This window comes from Alosa sapidissima, chromosome 15 (genome assembly GCF_018492685.1).
Source record: "Alosa sapidissima isolate fAloSap1 chromosome 15, fAloSap1.pri, whole genome shotgun sequence".
Classification (NCBI taxonomy): domain Eukaryota; kingdom Metazoa; phylum Chordata; class Actinopteri; order Clupeiformes; family Clupeidae; genus Alosa; species Alosa sapidissima.
This window is the reverse complement of record NC_055971.1, coordinates 34,370,063-34,390,062: the sequence shown is the minus strand read 5'-3', so window position 1 is coordinate 34,390,062 and position 20,000 is coordinate 34,370,063. Positions and strand designations below refer to the sequence as shown.

At 48.3% G+C, this 20,000-nt stretch overlaps 1 protein-coding gene across 2 annotated transcripts in view; it reads right to left on the bottom strand.

Moving 5' to 3' along the window:
* Window positions 1-20,000, bottom strand: part of naalad2 (N-acetylated alpha-linked acidic dipeptidase 2) — a 61,088-nt gene that overhangs the window by 27,106 nt on the left and 13,982 nt on the right. For both annotated transcript variants that reach the window (XM_042062953.1, XM_042062952.1), the window contains exons 7-11: window positions 14,532-14,625; window positions 12,908-13,003; window positions 3,296-3,381; window positions 2,755-2,874; window positions 1,029-1,111 (exon numbers count right to left, since the gene is read on the bottom strand). In XM_042062953.1, the coding sequence (XP_041918887.1) occupies window positions 1,029-1,111; window positions 2,755-2,874; window positions 3,296-3,381; window positions 12,908-13,003; window positions 14,532-14,625 (479 nt within the window). The remainder of the gene's footprint in view (window positions 1-1,028; window positions 1,112-2,754; window positions 2,875-3,295; window positions 3,382-12,907; window positions 13,004-14,531; window positions 14,626-20,000) is intronic.

Sequence of the window (20,000 nt, the reverse complement as noted above, 5' to 3'; positions counted from 1 at the left end):
CCATACATAATTTCAAAGAAAAATATTACAACTCCGAGGGAAATCAGTGTGGTGTCCATGTGAAAAAATAGGCATAAATCTAGTGTACACATTTTCACGAATCACTGATGTGTTGATGACATAAATTAGGAAATATTAGATAACTTAAGGAGACGTGATGTTCCTTAAGTTGCAGCACGGGAGAGAAGAGATTAACTGATTGAAGAGCTGCTGTCTATAGAGAGGTAATGTTAGATTACATTGTACATAGCAAAAATATCACCATGCATTCATAACCTCGTGATTCAGTAAGAGTGATCTCAAAACATCGGAAAGTATGTCTTTGTGACAATTCTGTATTACATTTTGTCAAAAGGAAAAATCAATAGCTACCTGTTCCCAACTGAACAGTGATTATAGCGCTGTGAACGCTCCTGGCTGCGCCTGGCAAATACGCCACCATAATAGCAATCAGCTATGGAACAAGCGTGCCTGTTGTTAAAGGGAATGTGAGATGACGCTCTGATTGGTTTATTGCACGTTACGCCAAACCACACCCATGATTAATGTAGCTACTTCAGACCACCCCATTTTAGATTTGCGTCGGGCGCAACAGTCAAATATCCCGCCGGTAAAATAGCATCAGCGCCCAAGATCCGCCCACAAAGTGACTTGCGTTTTGCGCAAAGACACTTCCGTTTTAGACCATTAAAATAGAGCCCAGTGTGTGTGTGTGTGTGTGTATGCTAGTGTGTGTGTGTGTATTTGTGTATTGTGTGCTTTGTGTGTATTAGTGTATAATGTGTGTGTGTGTGTGCTAATGTGCTAGAGTGCGTGTGTGTGTGTGTGTGCTAATGTGCTAGAGTGCGTGTGTGTGTGCGTGTGCTAACGAGCTAGAGTGTGTGTGTGTGTGTGTGTGTGTGCGTGTGTGCTAATGTGCTAATGTGGTAGAGTGTGTGTGTGTGCTAATGTGCTAGAGTGCGTGTGTGTGTGCTAATGTGCTAGAGTGTGTGTGTAATGTGTGTGTAATGTGTGTGTGTGTGTGTTACCTCTGCCCACTCTGTGGATCCCAGGAGGCCAAACTCTTCTGCATCCCAGCTGGCAAACAGCATCGTCCTCCGAGGACGCCAGCCTACACACACACACACACACACACACACACACAAACACACACACACTACTCCGTTATAATGTGTGTGTGTGTGTGTGTGTGTGTGTGTGCATACATGCGTGTTTGTGTATAATCTCTGTTTGTGTGTGTGTGTGTCTGTGTGTGAGTGTTTGTGTATAATGTGTTTGTGTGCGTATTGTATGTCTACAATGTGTGTGTATGTTTGTGTGAGTGTTTGCATAAAATGTGTGTGTGTGTGTGTATGTACACTGTATATATTGTGTGTGTGTGTGTGTGTGTGTGTGTGTGTGTGTGTGTGTAATGTGTGTGTGTATGTGCATGTGTAATGTGTGTGTGTGTGTATGTTAGGGCTGTCAATCGATTAAAAAATATAATCGAATTAATTACATACTCTGTGATTAATTAATCTAAATTAATCGCATATATATTTTTTTTGCTGTGAAAGTATTTTAAATGTTTAAATTCAAATGAATCATTGAATAATCAGCGTTAGTGACATTAAAGTTCAAAAACTCTTTTATTATTATTTTCACTGTTCAAATAATGGCCATAATAATCTATGATATGACCTAATAGGCTGAGGAAATAAATCCAAAGGTGCTTCGGGAAGAAGCAGACATGGCAGTGTGTGTGTGTGTGTGTATGTAATGTGTGTGTGGGAAGAAGCAGACATGGCAGTGTGTGTGTGTGTATGTAATGTGTGTGTGGGAAGAAGCAGACATGGCTGTGTGTGTGTGTATGTAATGTGTGTGTGGGAAGAAGCAGACATGGCAGTGTGTGTGTGTGTGTGTGTATGTAATGTGTGTGTGGGAAGAAGCAGACATGGCTGTGTGTGTGTGTATGTAATGTGTGTGTGGGAAGAAGCAGACATGGCAGTGTGTGTGTGTGTGTGTGTATGTAATGTGTGTGTGGGAAGAAGCAGACATGGCAGTGTGTGTGTGTGTATGTAATGTGTGTGTGGGAAGAAGCAGACATGGCAGTGTGTGTGTGTGTGTGTGTATGTAATGTGTGTGTGGGAAGAAGCAGACATGGCAGAACACCATCAGGCCGTTGTTCCAATCAATGATGTAGGCAGCATATTTTCTTCTCTCTCCTTCATTTTGCAGTCTGGTTACTGACTAGAACGGCTCGGGGTCAAGGGTCATACGGAATCGACTAATCTGCACTATTTTTTTTAATCAGTTATTTTTTCTCAAATTAATTCATCGAAATTAATCAGTTATTTTGACAGCCCTAGTTTATGTATATATTGTGTGTGTAATGTGTGTGTGTGTGTGTGATGTGTGTGTGATGTGTGTGTATGTAATGAGTGTGTGTGTGTGTCTGTGTCTGTGTGTATAATGTGTGTGTCTGTGTGTATAATGTGTGTGTGTGTGTGTGTGTGTGTGTGTCTGTCTGTGTGTATAATGCGTGTGTGTGTGTGTAATATGTGTGTGTGTGTGTGTTTAATGTGTGTGTGTGTGTGTGTAATGTGTGTGTGTGTGTGTGTGTGTGTGTGTGTGTGTGTGTGTGTGTAATGTGTGTGTGTGTGTAATGATTGTGTGTGTGTATAATGTGTGTGTGTGTGTGTAATGTGTGTATAATGTGTGTGTGTGTGTGTGTGTGTGTGTAATGTGTGTGTGTGTGTGTAGGTGTGTGTGTACCTGTCTTTAGCAGTGTGCCTGCACTTCTGGCTATCTCATGAACAGTAGCAGCTCCACTGAGCGGGTCGATCCCCCCAAACACCCACGCATCACGATGCCCCCCGAGAATCACATACCTGTCTGGGACACACACACACACATTACACACACATTACACACACACACACTGAGCGGGTCGATCCCCCCAAACACCCACGCATCACGATGCCCCCCAAGAATCACATACCTGTCTGAGACACACACACACACATTACGCACATTACACAAACACACACACACTGTGAGAGAGTACCGTCACTACAGTTGAGTATGCGCTCTGACTGACACACACACACACACACACACATTCTTCACACACAACACACACATACATATTCTTCACGCACAACACACACACACACACATATACACACACATTCTTCACACACAACACACACACATACATATTCTTCACGCACAACACACACACACACACACACACATTCTTCACACACAACACACACACATACATATTCTTCACGCACAACACACACACACACACCTGGCTCCTCAGCTCCTTGGATCTTGCCGATGACATTGTAGATCCGCGTCACTTGGTTGGTGCTGTACACATTCAGACGCACGGACCTACACACACACACACACACACACACACACAGTCATCAGTCATACACACACACACACACACATACACACACACAAATTAGCAATTTTGCCATAACCTGGCACAATACATCTAATAATGTTTGTTTGTGCACTATCAGCCACTTTCATGCTTGACCAGCATTTGGCTGGTAGCTGGTTCTAATTTCCATCCCTGACACACACACACACACACACACACACAGGCAGGGAATGGTCTTCTGAATGAGTTTGTTTAATTAATGACGGCAATGATTGAGATCAATAAAACATCAACTAGAGGCCAACTCAGTTACACACACACACACACCGCCCAGAACCAGTGAGGTCACACACACACACCAGAGTGAGAGAGAAAGAGAGCGAGGGGGAGATAGAGAGAGAGAAGGATGGAGAGGGAGGGAGACAGGGAGAGAGGGAGTAAGAGAGGGAGGAAGAGAAAGTTTGAGAGAGAGAGAGAGAGAGAGAGAAAGGAGGAGTGGGAGTGAGAGAGGGAGAGAGGGAGAGATAGAGGGGGAGAGAGAGGGAGGGAGAGAGAGATAGAGAGAGAGAGTGAGGGAGGGAGAGAGGGAGAGAGAGGGAGGAAGGGAGGGAGGGAGACCTTTGTTGTTGTAGCCTCATTCCAAGTTCTTATAAAAGAGGCCTTTGTGTAGAAATGCAAACACACCACACACACACTCTCACACATACGTTTACACACACACACACACACACACACATACATACATTTACACACAGACACACACACACACATTTACACACACACACACACACACACCCAAACAAACAATGTGTGTGTTTGTGTGGTTGAGTGACAATACACTGAAAAAACACCAAATATTATATGCAGTACCTGTGTGTACTAAACTAAAGAATCTGTGTGTGTGAGTGTGTGTGTGCATGACTGTGTGTAACTGTGTACTAAAGCAGTATCTGTGTGTGTGAGTGTGTGTGTGCATGACTGTGTGTAACTGTGTTTACTAAAGCAGTGGTTCTCAAACGTTTCCCAATAAGTACCACCTCAGCAAGTGATTGGCTCTCCAAATACCACCGTTATGACTGCCATTAAAATATAATAGCCAGTTTAACATATTGTATATTGTACATACTGTTTTGCGTCGTTTTTTGCTGGCAGGTGCCATGGCAGCTTCACTAGTCACTTGTGCTGAGCTCATTGTCACCAACTTCAGTTTCTCTTTGTAATACTTCCAGTTTGGAGCCATGAATACTGATTCATCATGTTCCTGTTCCTTTGCTTGCCATCACAGCTTGCTAATGCTCCATGCAGTTCAACTAGCCTAGCAGGCCTATTGGCTCCTACTGACTGATATCAACATGAATATAGACTACTTTTGTCATGAAAGACAAAAAAATAGTTAAAATTTAACTTCAGTGATTGAGTGGATTTTGAATTACCGGTATATATTGTAGCCTGACGTAGCCATACTGAATTCTAGTCAGAATATGAGTCTGATACTGCTCCATTGGGACGTAATTATGGGGCGTGTTTCAACCGATACAGGGGGGGAATGCCTCTGCACTCAATTGGATAGACCTAACCAATCAGAGCAACGAAACAGCTTACCGTGAGGTGTAGGAAGAAAACACACGAACCATCCTTCTTCTCCACAAATGCCTTAACATTGTTTTCTGGTCTTTTGTAAAAGTTAGTGCCGTCAATAACTCCTGCAACACTCATAAGCGACATCTAAGAGATACGTAGTAGGGTCTATATATTACTGCCTATATTACACAAAGCTTCTTTTGCCCAAAAACCCATGTTTTGATTTTATGAATTTTTTATGCTGATAAAAGATTTCAATCTATTGTGCGGCTTCACCTTTTGACTTACCCATACTAAAACACATCTCCTGAACTCGGCTTACTGCCCTTTCTAGGACACAAAGCTTCTTTTTCCTTAAAACCTGCTCTTTGATTTTATACAATTTTTAATGTTAAATGTTTCAAATCTATTATGCGGCTTGCCTTTTTGACCTACCCATGTCAAAACACATCTGGTGAACTTGGATTACGGCTCTATATAGTACACAAAGCTTATTTTTCCCCAAAACCCATTCTTTGATTTTATAAATATTTTTTAATGTAAAAAAATGCTTTAAATGATTTAAATCTATAATGCGGCTTGACCTTTTCACCTACCCATGTCAAAACACATCTGTTGCACTCAGCTAACTGCCCTTCATTGCCGCACAGTAGAGAAAAGGATGGTGGTCTCCGACCCTGTATCGACTACCGCGCACTCAACAAGATCACAGTCAAATACAAGTATCGTCTTCCCCTCGTTCCATCCTCCCTCGAACTTCTGCGAGGAGCAAAGGTCTTCTCAAAACTAGACCTGCGTAGTGCCTACAATCTCGTTAGGATACGGAAGGGGGATGAATGGAAGACAGCCTTTGTGACCCCTACAGGCCATTATGAGTATCTGGTGATGCCATATGGACTTGCTAATGCGCCTTCTGTATTCCAAGCATTTATGAATTAAATATTCTGAGACCTACACCCCCACCTCTACTCCCTACACCCCCACCCCCCCACCTCCACTCCCTACACCTCCACCTCCACTCCCTACACCCCCACCTCCACTCCCTACACCCCCCCACCTCCACTCCCTACACCCCCACCTCCACTCCCTACACCCCCACCTCTACTCCCTACACCCCCCCACCTCCACTCCCTACCCCCCCACCTCCACTCCCTACACCTCCACCTCCACTCCCTACACCCCCACCTCTACTCCCTACACCCCCCCACCTCCACTCCCTACCCCCCCACCTCCACTCCCTACACCTCCACCTCCACTCCCTACACCCCCACCTCTACTCCCTACACCCCCACCTCCACCCCCCCACCTCCACTCCCTACACCCCCACCTCCACCCCTCCACCTCCACCTCCACTCCCTACACCCCCACCTCCACCCCTCCACCTCCACCTCCACTCCCTACACCTCCACCTCCACTCCCTACACCCCCACCTCCACCCCTCCACCTCCACCTCCACTCCCTACACCCCCACCTCCACCCCTCCACCTCCACCTCCACTCCCTACACCTCCACCTCCACTCCCTACACCCCCACCTCCACCCCCCCACCTCCACTCCCTACCCCCCCACCTCCACTCCCTACACCTCCACCTCCACTCCCTACACCCCCACCTCCACTCCCCACCCCCCCACCTCCACTCCCTACACCCCCACTCCCTACACCCCCACCTCCACTCCCTACACCCCCACCCCCACCCCCCCACCTCCACACCCCCACCTCCACTCCCTACACCCCCACCTCCACTCCCTACACCCCCACCTCTACTCCCTACACCTCCACCTCCACTCCCTACACCCCCACCTCCACCCCCCCACCTCCACTCCCTACACCCCCACCTCCACCCCCCCACCTCCACTCCCTACACCTCCACACCCCCACCTCCACTCCCTACACCCCCACCTCCACTCCCTACACCCCCACCCCCACCCCCCCACCTCCACACCCCCACCTCCACTCCCTACACCCCCACCTCCACTCCCTACACCCCCACCTCTACTCCCTACACCTCCACCTCCACTCCCTACACCCCCACCTCCACCCCCCCACCTCCACTCCCTACACCTCCACACCCCCACCTCCACTCCCTACACCCCCACCTCCACCCCCCCACCCCCCCACCTCCACACCCCCACCTCCACTCCCTACACCCCCACCTCCACTCCCTACACCCCCACCTCTACTCCCTACACCTCCACCTCCACTCCCTACACCCCCACCTCCACCCCCCCACCTCCACTCCCTACACCCCCACCTCCACCCCCCCACCTCCACTCCCTACACCCCCACCTCCACCCCCCCACCCCCCCACCTCCACACCCCCACCTCCACTCCCTACACCCCCACCTCTACTCCCTACACCTCCACCTCCACTCCCTACACCCCCACCTCCACCCCCCCACCTCCACTCCCTACACCCCCACCTCCACCCCCCCACCTCCACTCCCTACACCCCCCCACCTCCACTCCCTACCCCCCCACCTCCACTCCCTACACCCCCACCTCTACTCCCTACACCCCCCCACCTCCACTCCCTACCCCCCCACCTCCACTCCCTACACCTCCACCTCCACTCCCTACACCCCCACCTCCACCCCCCCACCTCCACTCCCTACACCCCCACCTCCACCCCTCCACCTCCACCTCCACTCCCTACACCTCCACCTCCACTCCCTACACCCCCACCTCCACCCCTCCACCTCCACCTCCACTCCCTACACCTCCACCTCCACTCCCTACACCCCCACCTCCACCCCTCCACCTCCACCTCCACTCCCTACACCCCCACCTCCACCCCTCCACCTCCACCTCCACTCCCTACACCTCCACCTCCACTCCCTACACCCCCACCTCCACCCCCCCACCTCCACTCCCTACCCCCCCACCTCTACTCCCTACACCCCCACCTCCACTCCCTACACCTCCACTCCCTCCCCCCCACCTCCACTCCCCCACCCCCACCTCCACCCCCCCACCCCCCCACCTCCACTCCCCCACCTCTACTCCCTACACCCCCACCTCCACTCCCTACACCCCCCTCCACCTCCACTCCCTACACCTCCACTCCCTACACCCCCCCACCTCCACTCCCTACACCCCCACCTCCACCTCCACTCCCCCACCCCCACCTCCACCCCCCCACCCCCCCACCTCCACTCCCCCACCTCTACTCCCTACACCCCCACCTCCACTCCCTACACCCCCCTCCACCTCCACTCCCTACACCTCCACTCCCTACACCCCCCCACCTCCACTCCCTACACCCCCACCTCCACCTCCACCCCCTACCCCCCCACCTCCACCCCTCCACCTCCACCCCTCCACCTCCACACCCCCACCTCCACTCCCTACACCTCCACCTCCACTCCCTACACCCCCACCTCCACCTCCACCTCCACTCCCTACACCTCCACCTCCACCTCCACCTCCACTCCCTACACCTCCACCTCCACCTCCACCTCCACTCCCTACACCTCCACCTCCACTCCCTACACCCCCACCTCCACCTCCACCTCCACTCCCTACACCCCCACCTCCACTCCCTACACCTCCACTCCCTACACCTCCACCTCCACCTCCACCTCCACCTCCACTCCCTACACCTCCACCGCTTTGTGCTGATTTACATTGATGACATTTTAATTTACTCCAGCAATATGGCCGAACATCACCACCACATCGCATTGGTCCTCCAGAAGCTCCGTGAGTACAATCTCTACCTAAAAGCTGAAAAATGCTCCTTCCATCAGTCCCAGGTTCAGTTCCTAGGCTATAACATCAGCCACAACCACATCAGTATGGATGAGGGGAAGGTAGAGGTGATACGCTCCTGGCCAATACCTTCAACTATTAAGGATCTTCAGCGCTTCCTTGGTTTTGCCAACTTCTACTGTCGTTTTATTAAAAATTACAGTAGCATCACTTCTCCTCTCTCCTCCCTCCTTAGAGGTAAACCCAAGACTCTCTCCTGGAACGAGACTGCCACCCAAGCATTCGAGAAATTGAAGGAAGCCTTCACCACCGCTCCAGTCCTCACACACCCTGATCAGGATAGACCCTTCATCGTGGAAGTGGATGCATCCACTACTGGGGTCGGAGCGGCACTCTCTCAGCAGCAGAGGCTTTATCCTTGTGCCGGCAGAGCAGAATTATGGCGTAGGCAACCGAGAGCTTCTAGCCATTAAGCTAGCCTTAGAAGAATGGTGCCACTGGCTAGAGGGGGCTAAACATCCATTCCTGGTGTTGACTGACCACCGCAACCTTGAGTACCTCCGAGAGGCAAAGCAATTGAACCCACGACAAGCCAGGTGGGCCCTCTTCTTTACCCGTTTTAATTTTTCCATCTCTTACCGTCCAGGTCCCAAAAATGTGAGGGCTGATGCCCTATCCCAGCTCTACGCTCCCGACGAAAGCCCTGAACACCCTGAGACCATCTTACCACCTCATCTTATCGTCAGTCCCATTGAATGGACCCTGGACGAGGACGTCGCGGAGGCCTCAGTTACTGATCCTGCTCCGGCGAACACCCCAGCACATCTCACCTATGTTCCAAAAACTCTCCGACTCCAGGTAACATCTGCCGTACATTTCTCACTGGGCTCTGGCCATCCCGGAGCCAATCATACACTCTCCCTCCTTCGGAACCGATACTGGTGGCCCGGGATGGCAAAGGAGGTCCGCCGCTTCGTTGCTGGCTGCGCTGAATGCGCCATGGCTAAGACACCACGTCACCTACCAGAAGGGAAGCTCCTCCCGTTGCCTGTTCCCAAACGCCCATGGTCACATCTAGGGATAGACTTTATGACAGATCTCCCCTCATCTGACGGTCATACATGTATTCTAGTCATTGTGGACAGATTTTCCAAATCCTGTAAACTCATCCCATTCAAAGGCATTCCCACCGCCAATGACACCGCCCAAGCACTCTTCCACACAGTCTTTCGAAACTTTGGCATCCCCGAGGACATTGTTTCTGATCGTGGCCCCCAGTTCATCTCCAGGTTCTGGCGGGCCTTCTGTTCTCTCCTAGGGGTGACCGTGAGTCTGTCCTCTGGCTACCACCCACAGACAAATGGGCAAACAGAAAGGAAGATCCAGGAGTTCCGTCGGTTCCGTCGGTTCCTTCGGACCTTCTGCCGTCAGCACAGTTGGCACCAGTACGCACAGAACTCCCTCCGACAGCCCGCAACAGGCCTCACTCCATTTCAGTGCGTACTCGACTACCAGCCTCCCCTGTTCCCTTGGACAGGGGAACCGTCAGATGTGCCAGCTGTAAACCATTGGTTCCGCCAGAGCGAGAGGGTCTGGAATGAGTCACATCACCAGCTGCAGAGAGCCATCCGGCGCCAGAAACACTACGCTGACTCCAGACGAGCGTCTACTCCATCTTACGCCGTCGGACAGAAGGTGTGGCTATCTACAAGAGACATCCGGATGCGCCTCCCTAGCAAGAAGTTAAGTCCTCGTTACATTGGCCCTTTCACCATCACTGAACTGATTAACCCAGTCACTATTAAATTACAACTTCCCCAACATTATAGAATCCACTCCACTTTCCATGTCTCCTTGCTCAAACCTTTTGTTCCCTCTCCTTCAGAGCCCGGTGCCACTGCGGAACCTCCCCCGCCGCTCCTGCTCGAGGATGGCCCTGTGTACGCCGTTCGGGACGTCCTGGACTCCCGACGCCGAAGGAGTCGCCTTGAGTACCTAGTGGACTGGGAGGGCTACGGTCCAGAAGAGCAATCCTGGGTACCCCGAGGTGACATCCTAGACCCGACCACCACCTTCCACAGAGAACATCCATCTTGTCCTGCCCCTCGTTCTCGGGGTCGTCCACGGCGTCGGGGTCCTCGGCCCCTGGGGGGGGTGGGGGGGGGTAATGTCACACCGGCACCGGGCTCTCCCTCGGCCACGCCCCCTCATGCCACTCCAGCACCTGACTCTCCTACTGCCACACCCCTCGGCCACGCCCCCTCATGTCACTCCAGCACCTGACCACACCCCCGCTTTCCCCAGTCACATGGCATCTCTCACACTCACCTGCCTATTATCTCTACTCACCTGCCTATTAGCTCTACTCACCTGCCTACTCACCTGCCTATTAGCTCTACTCACCTGCCTATTATCTCTACTCACCTGCAAGCAATCACCACATCATTAACTCCCCTACAAAGGTCTCCCGCATTCTCCAGTCTGTGTCTGGCTTCGTCGATCGTGGACTTATGCTGTGCGCCGCTGTTTTCTGCCTCTTCCAGTTTGCGTGAGCTCTTATGTTAGAATTTGTTTATATTTCCTTGGATCCTCTGTTTTCCCTTTTTTGGGACTATCTTCTGAGCTTTTGAAAGACTGAATCTTTTGAGTGTTTAATCCTTCTGCAATCGGCTGAATGATCCTCTGAACCAATAAAGGAACCTGTATATCTAAGGATCTGTTTTACCAGTCTGAGTCCGTGACAATATCCTTATTATTGTTATGCTATATTGTTATACATGCACTTCGAAGCAGTCAAAGTTTGTGAAAACATGCACATCAAAGGACCACTTTACTAATGTAAAATATAATAACAATAGTTTCATTGCTTTACTCTGCATGTTTGCATGATGCTTGCATGAGAAAAAGTACTTCCTAAAACAACAGCAATTAGGCCTATATGGGTGTCATTGTTCTGGGATGCTTCCCTAATGCAAGCAACATACACTAGTAGGCAAATGGAGAAAATATTTAGGCTACATGCTTTTAAACGAAATTTCATTTGAATGACTGAATGTAAGGATTCAGGAAACACAATACCAGTTTTTGTGTATGGTAAACAGCAGAGCAGACAGATGTAAATCACTGATTTGGAGATCTTTATTAAACAAGAACAATAATTAGTCTACAATAGCTTTGGCCACGTTATATTCAAATCTGACTATACAATACTCAATGCTAGACTAGACAGTGTATTATCCAGTCTCTGCTCCATTTTTGTGGAAGTTGCAAGAGTCAAGTTTGTTCGTTTAAATGTCGTTACCTCGTAGCCGCCCAACGGGTTGAAGCGGAGCTTTGCTTTACCAACGTTATCGATTGGTTTCAGTTTCTCTCGCAGACGTGCACACGTATGCATTAAATGAAGGCTCATACCACACGCACATAATTGTATGACTCTATGTTTGATGACACCAAATTAGCAAGTATTTCTTCCTGATTGCCGAAACGTTTGTTTTCTTGTTTTTCTTGTCGGCCCACGGTTCTTTGATCAAATGCTCAGCAAATTAGCAGACGAGTGCCAGGAGGACTGGGCATAATTAGACTCCGCGGACCAGCAGTCCTTGTAGTTTGAGAAACGCTGATGTAGGCCTAAGTGGCTATCAACCATTGGAGGTAGGCCTATATTGCCTACTTCACGTCATTAAAAGCTGCGCAGTAGACAAACGGGCTCTGACCTAACCATAGACAACGCAGCGCATACCGAGAATATTCGACCTGGCAGAACAGATTGCCTGCATTTTCGCGGTGACATGACTAAAAAAATATTTAAGACCCATCCAATCTGAATTTAAGACAATTTAATACCTTTAAGGCCTTATTTTTTGGAAAAGTGATTTAAGACTTTTTAAGGACCCGTACCACCAGTGGTCCCGTACCACAGTTTGAGAACCACTGCATGACTGTGTGTGTGTGTGTGTGTGTGTGTGTGTGTGTGTGCGTGTGCATGACTGTGTGTGTGTGTGTGTGTGTGACTGTGTGTGTGTTTGTGTGTGTGACTGTGTGTGTGTTTGTGTGTGTGTTTGTGTGCATGAATGTGTGTGCATGACTGTGTGTGTGTGTGTGTGTGTGTGTGTGTGTGTTTGTGTGTGTGACTGTGTGTGTGTTTGTGTGCATGAATGTGTGTGCATGAATGTGTGTGTGTGTGAGACAGTGTGCTTGTGTACTGTATGTATGTGTGTGTGTGAGTGTTTGTGATCTCACTGGTTGTGGGCGTGGCCAGTGAAGCCCGGTCCAATCCGATACGACACGTTCAGCGCTCCTTTCCACCCGCTGGGGGGGTCGGCTCCGCCCATATTCCTACAGGAAATGACATCACATGGTACATTAGAGAGATTCGACTTCATGTAGCCGCCTGCAGCCTTCTTAAGCTGACTGCATAACGTGACGATTTCTGAGATTCTGATACGTTTTCAAACCTGAATTGAAAAAAAATCATTATCAGAATCTCACGTCATTATCAGAATCTCACGTCATCATCAGAATCTCATGTCATCATCAGAATCTCACGTCATTATCAGAATCTCACGTTATCATCTTAACACGGCTGCGGGCAGCTACATGAAGTCGAATCCCCCTCTAAAGGAAAAGGACATCTCAAAAGGAAATGACATCTTTGTGTTTCTGTCACCTCCAGAGAGGGAGTTAAGTCATTCAGAGATGAAAGACATGATCCGGAGATGAGGAAGTGTGTCATCATAACAAAGGAACACCAGGAAGTGTATCATCATAACAAAGGAACGCCAGGAAGTGTGTCATCATAACAAAGGAACACCAGGAAGTGTGTCATCATAACAAAGGAATCGAGACCCTCTTGTAAAAGCTGTTCTGTTTACAATTAGGTAAATAGACATGTTTCCCATACTGCTTCCTGAAGTTGGAATGTGCAAAAATGTACAAAATATTGAAAGGATACCCTCTTATACTGTATGTGATTTCTGCAACAGTGGTAGGCTACTGAAAACTTTGATAGTTGATAGTTGATGATTTTTTCTGTAGGCTAGACTGTAGACCAATGTCACAGATATACTGTAAAGATGACTTGTTAAATGTATGCCAACAATGGTTTATTAACATCATAGTAATTTATTTTGTCAGTCATCATCTTCTCATATTTTAGTGAATAGGATTATTTTATAAACTAGATGTACCACATATATGACCGCCGCTCAATCCTGTACATCCTCTCCGGGACAATAAATCACACTTGTCAAATTGTTTCCATCTCCTACTCCTTCCCCTACTCTTGCAACTTTTGTGTATGCTTGTATGTGCGTGCCTGTGTGCGTGTATGTGTGTGTACGTGTGTGCATCTGTGTGAGTGTGTGAGTGCCTGTGCTTGTGGGTGTTTATGTGTTTGTTTGTTTGTGTGTGAGTGTGTGTCTGTGGGTGTGGATGTGTGTGTGTTTGTGTGCAAGCATGCGTGTCTGTGCGTATGGATGTGTGTGTGTGTGTATGTGTCCATGCGTGTGTGTATGCGCATGTGTATTTACATGTGTGTGTGTGTGTGTTTATATGTTTGTGTGTGTGAGAGAGAGAGAGTGTGTGTGTAAGAGACAGACAGTCCTGCCTTGTAGCTTCTCTCTATCATTCTCTACCAGCAACCCTTCGCTCAACACCACCATGAGGACCAAACAAAATGTTTCCGTAAAAAGTCTAGTGGGGTTACATGCTCACCAAGTTTCATTTGCCCCGGTGTTAGTTTCATTTGCCCCGGTGTTAGACCCCTACTGACCCCTACTGCACCACTGGTACTGACCCCTACTGCACCACTGGTACTAACTTCGTCTCTGAAAGATCTAACCCCTACTGCATCACTGGTACTAACTTCAGAAGATGGACAGCGTCATCATATCCAATGGGATGCACCGGAATCTTAGGAAGCCCCACCCCTTCTTCAGGATCAAATCTGTAAGTGTATTCTAACAGAAGAACATCTTGTTATACACACACACTAGCCAACCGCCCCCCCCCACACACACACACAGGCTCTCTCTCTCATAAATATTTTCTCTTTCTCTCTCACACACACACTTTCTCATTCTCTCTCACACACACACACACTCATTCTTTCTCTCTCACACACACACACACTTTCTCATTCTCTCTCTCACACACACTCATTCTCTCTCTCACACACACACACACACTTTCTCATTCTATCTCTCTCTCACACACACACACACACACACACACACACACACACACACACACACACACACTTTCTCATTCTCTCACACACTCACGCACACACACTTTCTGTCTCACACACACACGCGCACACACTTTCTGTCTCACACACACATCTACATCTACACCTACACACAGTGCCGGTTCAGACCTCCAACCTGAACTCTGAGCGCCACTTTCAACAGTCCCATCTGAGGCCTCAGCGCTCCCAATACAATCATCCCGCCCCATTTTGGATGTTTACGGAAATAGAATAGTATATAGTAAGTATATATAGAGTATATAGTAAGGTAAGGTTATACTACAGTAGGCTAGTATTTTCATGTCCAAAATACTGCATTTCTGCAGTAAAGTACAGTACTATGCAGTACAATGCCGTTTTGTTGTGTCCAAAATACTGCACAAAACTTTCCTCCAAAACTGTGGTTGTGCAGTTATTTTTTGTAAGATTATTACTTGAAGTATTGCAGTTATTTTTTTGTGCTTATAGCCTACTGGCTGAGGCTGACTGTTCTTCACCTGTGTCTGTAGTAGGCTACTTGCCAAAGACAGGCTACTGAACTGTTTCCCCCATATTCCTTTTAATATTTTTTCAAACATAGACTATCTTAAACAATCATTTTAATACTTCATATCAATCATATAGGCCTAATTTACGATGTGCATCTATTGTCCAGCAGGGGCGCAACTACCCATTTTTGAGGGGTATGCAACAACAATATTGGCGCCCCCCCCCAAAAAAAACACACAAACTAAAGCAAAACAAAAGACCAATAATTTACACTATTACTGTGTATTAGTATCTATTGAATATGTTTTTAAAGAAATGCTGCCAATTTGATGTTTAACTTGATGTTATACTAGTATTGATAAATGGTGCATTGCCACTTTAAGAGTCTAAACGGTTCTCATAACGTCCTTTTGCCAGCTAATGCTCACAATGGATAAGGCTGATAGGCACTATCTTAATAACACAATATTAAGTTATTACAAGGAGCCTTCATTGTTAGGATATGGAAAAATGTAATGAGTTGCTGCTAGCATGACATTTCTGTTTGCAGTTGGCCATTAAAAATGCAGTATGAGCATGGTAGCCACCTAGCTATCTGAATGGAATAGGCTATGTTTCAATCGGCATTATGCTTAACAAACGCTAGTTAGTCTGTTAACATTCATATTTGCAAGCCTCCAAGTACAGACGTCATCACTTTAAATCCTACCTGTTGCCTTTCACCGTCCACTTATTGAACTGCTGTTGCATCCCTTGACATGCCATCTCCTTTTCCCTCTTTCTTTTTCTATTTTTAGTCGTCAACAGCTTTTTTTTGCTGTATCCATCTTTTTCCATAGACGGCAACTCAATACTCGTAGGCCTATCTGCTCGCCCAGCGCTCACGGCGCCCCCACTCCCTCTTCTATGTCAACATTCTATGATGGAATCTTATGAGATAGGGCGCCTACTCTAGCCTGTTAGTCCTCTAAAATGTTATTTAACATTGAGGAAATGCAGAAATGATTTAGAAACGGACAGCAGTAGCTACATATAGAAAATACCAAATATATATATATATATATATATATATATATATATATATATATATATTTACCATCGCTTTGGCGCCCCCATGGAGCTGCGCCACTGTTGTCCAGTATGCAGCACAGCAAATCAAAGTTAATACATTAGGCTACTTTCCATTTTGCATACGTCCAATTGCAGGCTATCTAAACCAACTGAAGCTTGACTGAAATGTTGTAAAACCATTTAACTCTTTTAAAAGTGTATGGGAAGAGTGAAATCACCGATTAGTTTCAACGGGTTCTGTTTCTGCTGAAAAACTGCTAGTTTCATCCCGAGCTGCACGTTATTATGAATGCATTTAAAGACGCGGTTATATAAATGTAGCCAGTCGCCCGCATTTAAAGACGCGGTTATATAAATGTAGCCATTCGCCCGCATTTAAAGACGCGGTTATATAAATGTAGCCAGTCGCTGCGCATTTAAAGACGAGGTTATATAAATGTAGCCAGTCGCCGCGCATTTAAAAAACGGAATATGTGATTATATTTCACAACTCTGCTACAGTAAGTACCGTGACTGGGGAAGGCTGGCAAGCGCCGCAGACAGATCAGGGGATTCACTTCCCTGTTAGGTTGGGCTAGCCACTACACACTACACACACACACTGCCTAGGCTAGCCACTACACACTACACACACACACTGCCTAGGCTAGCCACTACACACTACACACACACACTGCCTAGGCTAGCCACTACACACTACACACTACACACACTGCCTAGGCTAGCCACTACACACTACACACACTGCCTAGGCTAGCCACTACACACTACACACACACACTGCCTAGGCTAGCCACTACACACTACACACTACACACACTGCCTAGGCTAGCCACTACACACTACACACACTGCCTAGGCTAGCCACTACACACTACACACACACACTGCCTAGGCTAGCCACTACACACTACACACACACACTGCCTAGGCTAGCCACTACACACTACACACACACACTGCCTAGGCTAGCCACTACACACTACACACTACACACACTGCCTAGGCTAGCCACTACACACTACACACACTGCCTAGGCTAGCCACTACACACTACACACACACACTGCCTAGGCTAGCCACTACACACTACACACACACACTGCCTAGGCTAGCCACTACACACTACACACTACACACACTGCCTAGGCTAGCCACTACACACTACACACACACACTGCCTAGGCTAGCCACTACACACTACACACACACACTGCCTAGGCTAGCCACTACACACTACACACTACACACACTGCCTAGGCTAGCCACTACACACTACACACACACACTGCCTAGGCTAGCCACTACACACTACACACACACACTGCCTAGGCTAGCCACTACACACTACACACACACACTGCCTAGGCTAGCCACTACACACTACACACTACACACACTGCCTAGGCTAGCCACTACACACTACACACACTGCCTAGGCTAGCCACTACACACTACACACACACACTGCCTAGGCTAGCCACTACACACTACACACACACACTGCCTAGGCTAGCCACTACACACTACACACACACACTGCCTAGGCTAGCCACTACACACTACACACTACACACACTGCCTAGGCTAGCCACTACACACTACACACACACACTGCCTAGGCTAGCCACTACACACTACACACACACACTGCCTAGGCTAGCCACTACACACTACACACTACACACACTGCCTAGGCTAGCCACTACACACACACACTGCCTAGGCTAGCCACTACACACTACACACACACACTGCCTAGGCTAGCCACTACACACTACACACACACACTGCCTAGGCTAGCCACTACACACTACACACACACACTGCCTAGGCTAGCCACTACACACTACACACACACACTGCCTAGGCTAGCCACTACACACTACACACACACACTGCCTAGGCTAGCCACTACACACTACACACACACACACTGCCTAGGCTAGCCACTACACACTACACACACATACTGCCTAGGCTAGCCACCACACACACACACTGCCTAGGCTAGCCACTACACACTACACGCACACACTGCCTAGGCTAGCCACTACACACTACACACACTGCCTAGGCTAGCCACTACACACTACACACACACACTGCCTAGGCTAGCCACTACACACACACACTGCCTAGGCTAGCTACTACACACTACACACACTGCATAGGCTAGCCACTACACACTACACACACTGCCTAGGCTAGCCACTACACACTACACACACTGCCTAGGCTAGCCACTACACACTACACACACTGCCTAGGCTAGCCACTACACACTACACACACTGCCTAGGCTACCTACACACACTGCCTAGGCTAGCCACTACACACTACACACACTGCCTAGGCTACCCACTACACACTACACACACTGCCTAGGCTAGCCACTACACACTACACACACACACTGCCTAGGCTAGCCACTACACACACTGCCTAGGCTAGCCACTACACACTACACACACTGCCTAGGCTAGCCACTACACACTACACACACACACTGCCTAGGCTAGCCACTACACACACTGCCTAGGCTAGCCACTACACACACTGCCTAGGCTAGGCCATCACCAGGCGCTGGAGAGATGCGTGTACACATCAAACCATGGAACGAACACAAGTTTACCCGCTGCTCATTCGGTTTCAAGTTCATCTTCTTAACTCATTGAATGCCAAGCTGTTTTCGGAAGCTTTGTCCTAGAGTGCCAGCAATCTAGACCATTGTTGATGATTTTTGTACAGCCACAGCATATTCTGTGTTATAGCTATGAACACATACAATGGCTCATTTGAAAGGTGAGACTTTAAGCTCTCAGTGGGTGCAAACCGTGTATTTCTACACGCCTCTGTTCCTGAGAAATCCCAAGCTAAACAGTGGCTAGTTTTCATCAAAATCCCTGTTTTTTTTTCTAGAAATGGAGATATTGCGTCATTTATGACCTGAGAAGTGTTGCCTGCAAAGTGTCTGGGAAGAGATCTAACGAGACCTGCCACCTACAGTAGTGAGAAACCCACGAGACCTGCCACCTAGTGAGAAACCCACGGAGACCTGCCACCTAGTGATAAACCCACGGAGACCTGCCACCGAGTGAGAAACCCACGAGACCTGCCACCTAGTGAGAAACCCACGGAGACCTGCCACCTACAGTAGTGATAAACCCACGGAGACCTGCCACCGAGTGAGAAACCCACGGAGACCTGCCACCGAGTGAGAAACCCACGGAGACCTGCCACCGAGTGATAAACCCACGGAGACCTGCCACCGAGTGAGAAACCCACGGAGACCTGCCACCTAGTGATAAACCCACGAAAATAAATCACCTGATTTTGACCTGCCGTGCATGTCACTGATAGGCTAATCAGTGACTGATTCGAAACAAAGCGGCAACCATCAAAAGCCGAGTTAAGATCAAACGTCCAGATAAAATGTCCAGATCTTGCGTTTTCATGAGTTTTCGATCGTCATATATTTAATTTCCATTTATCACAGAGTTCCCAAAATCACATATAAGGTGT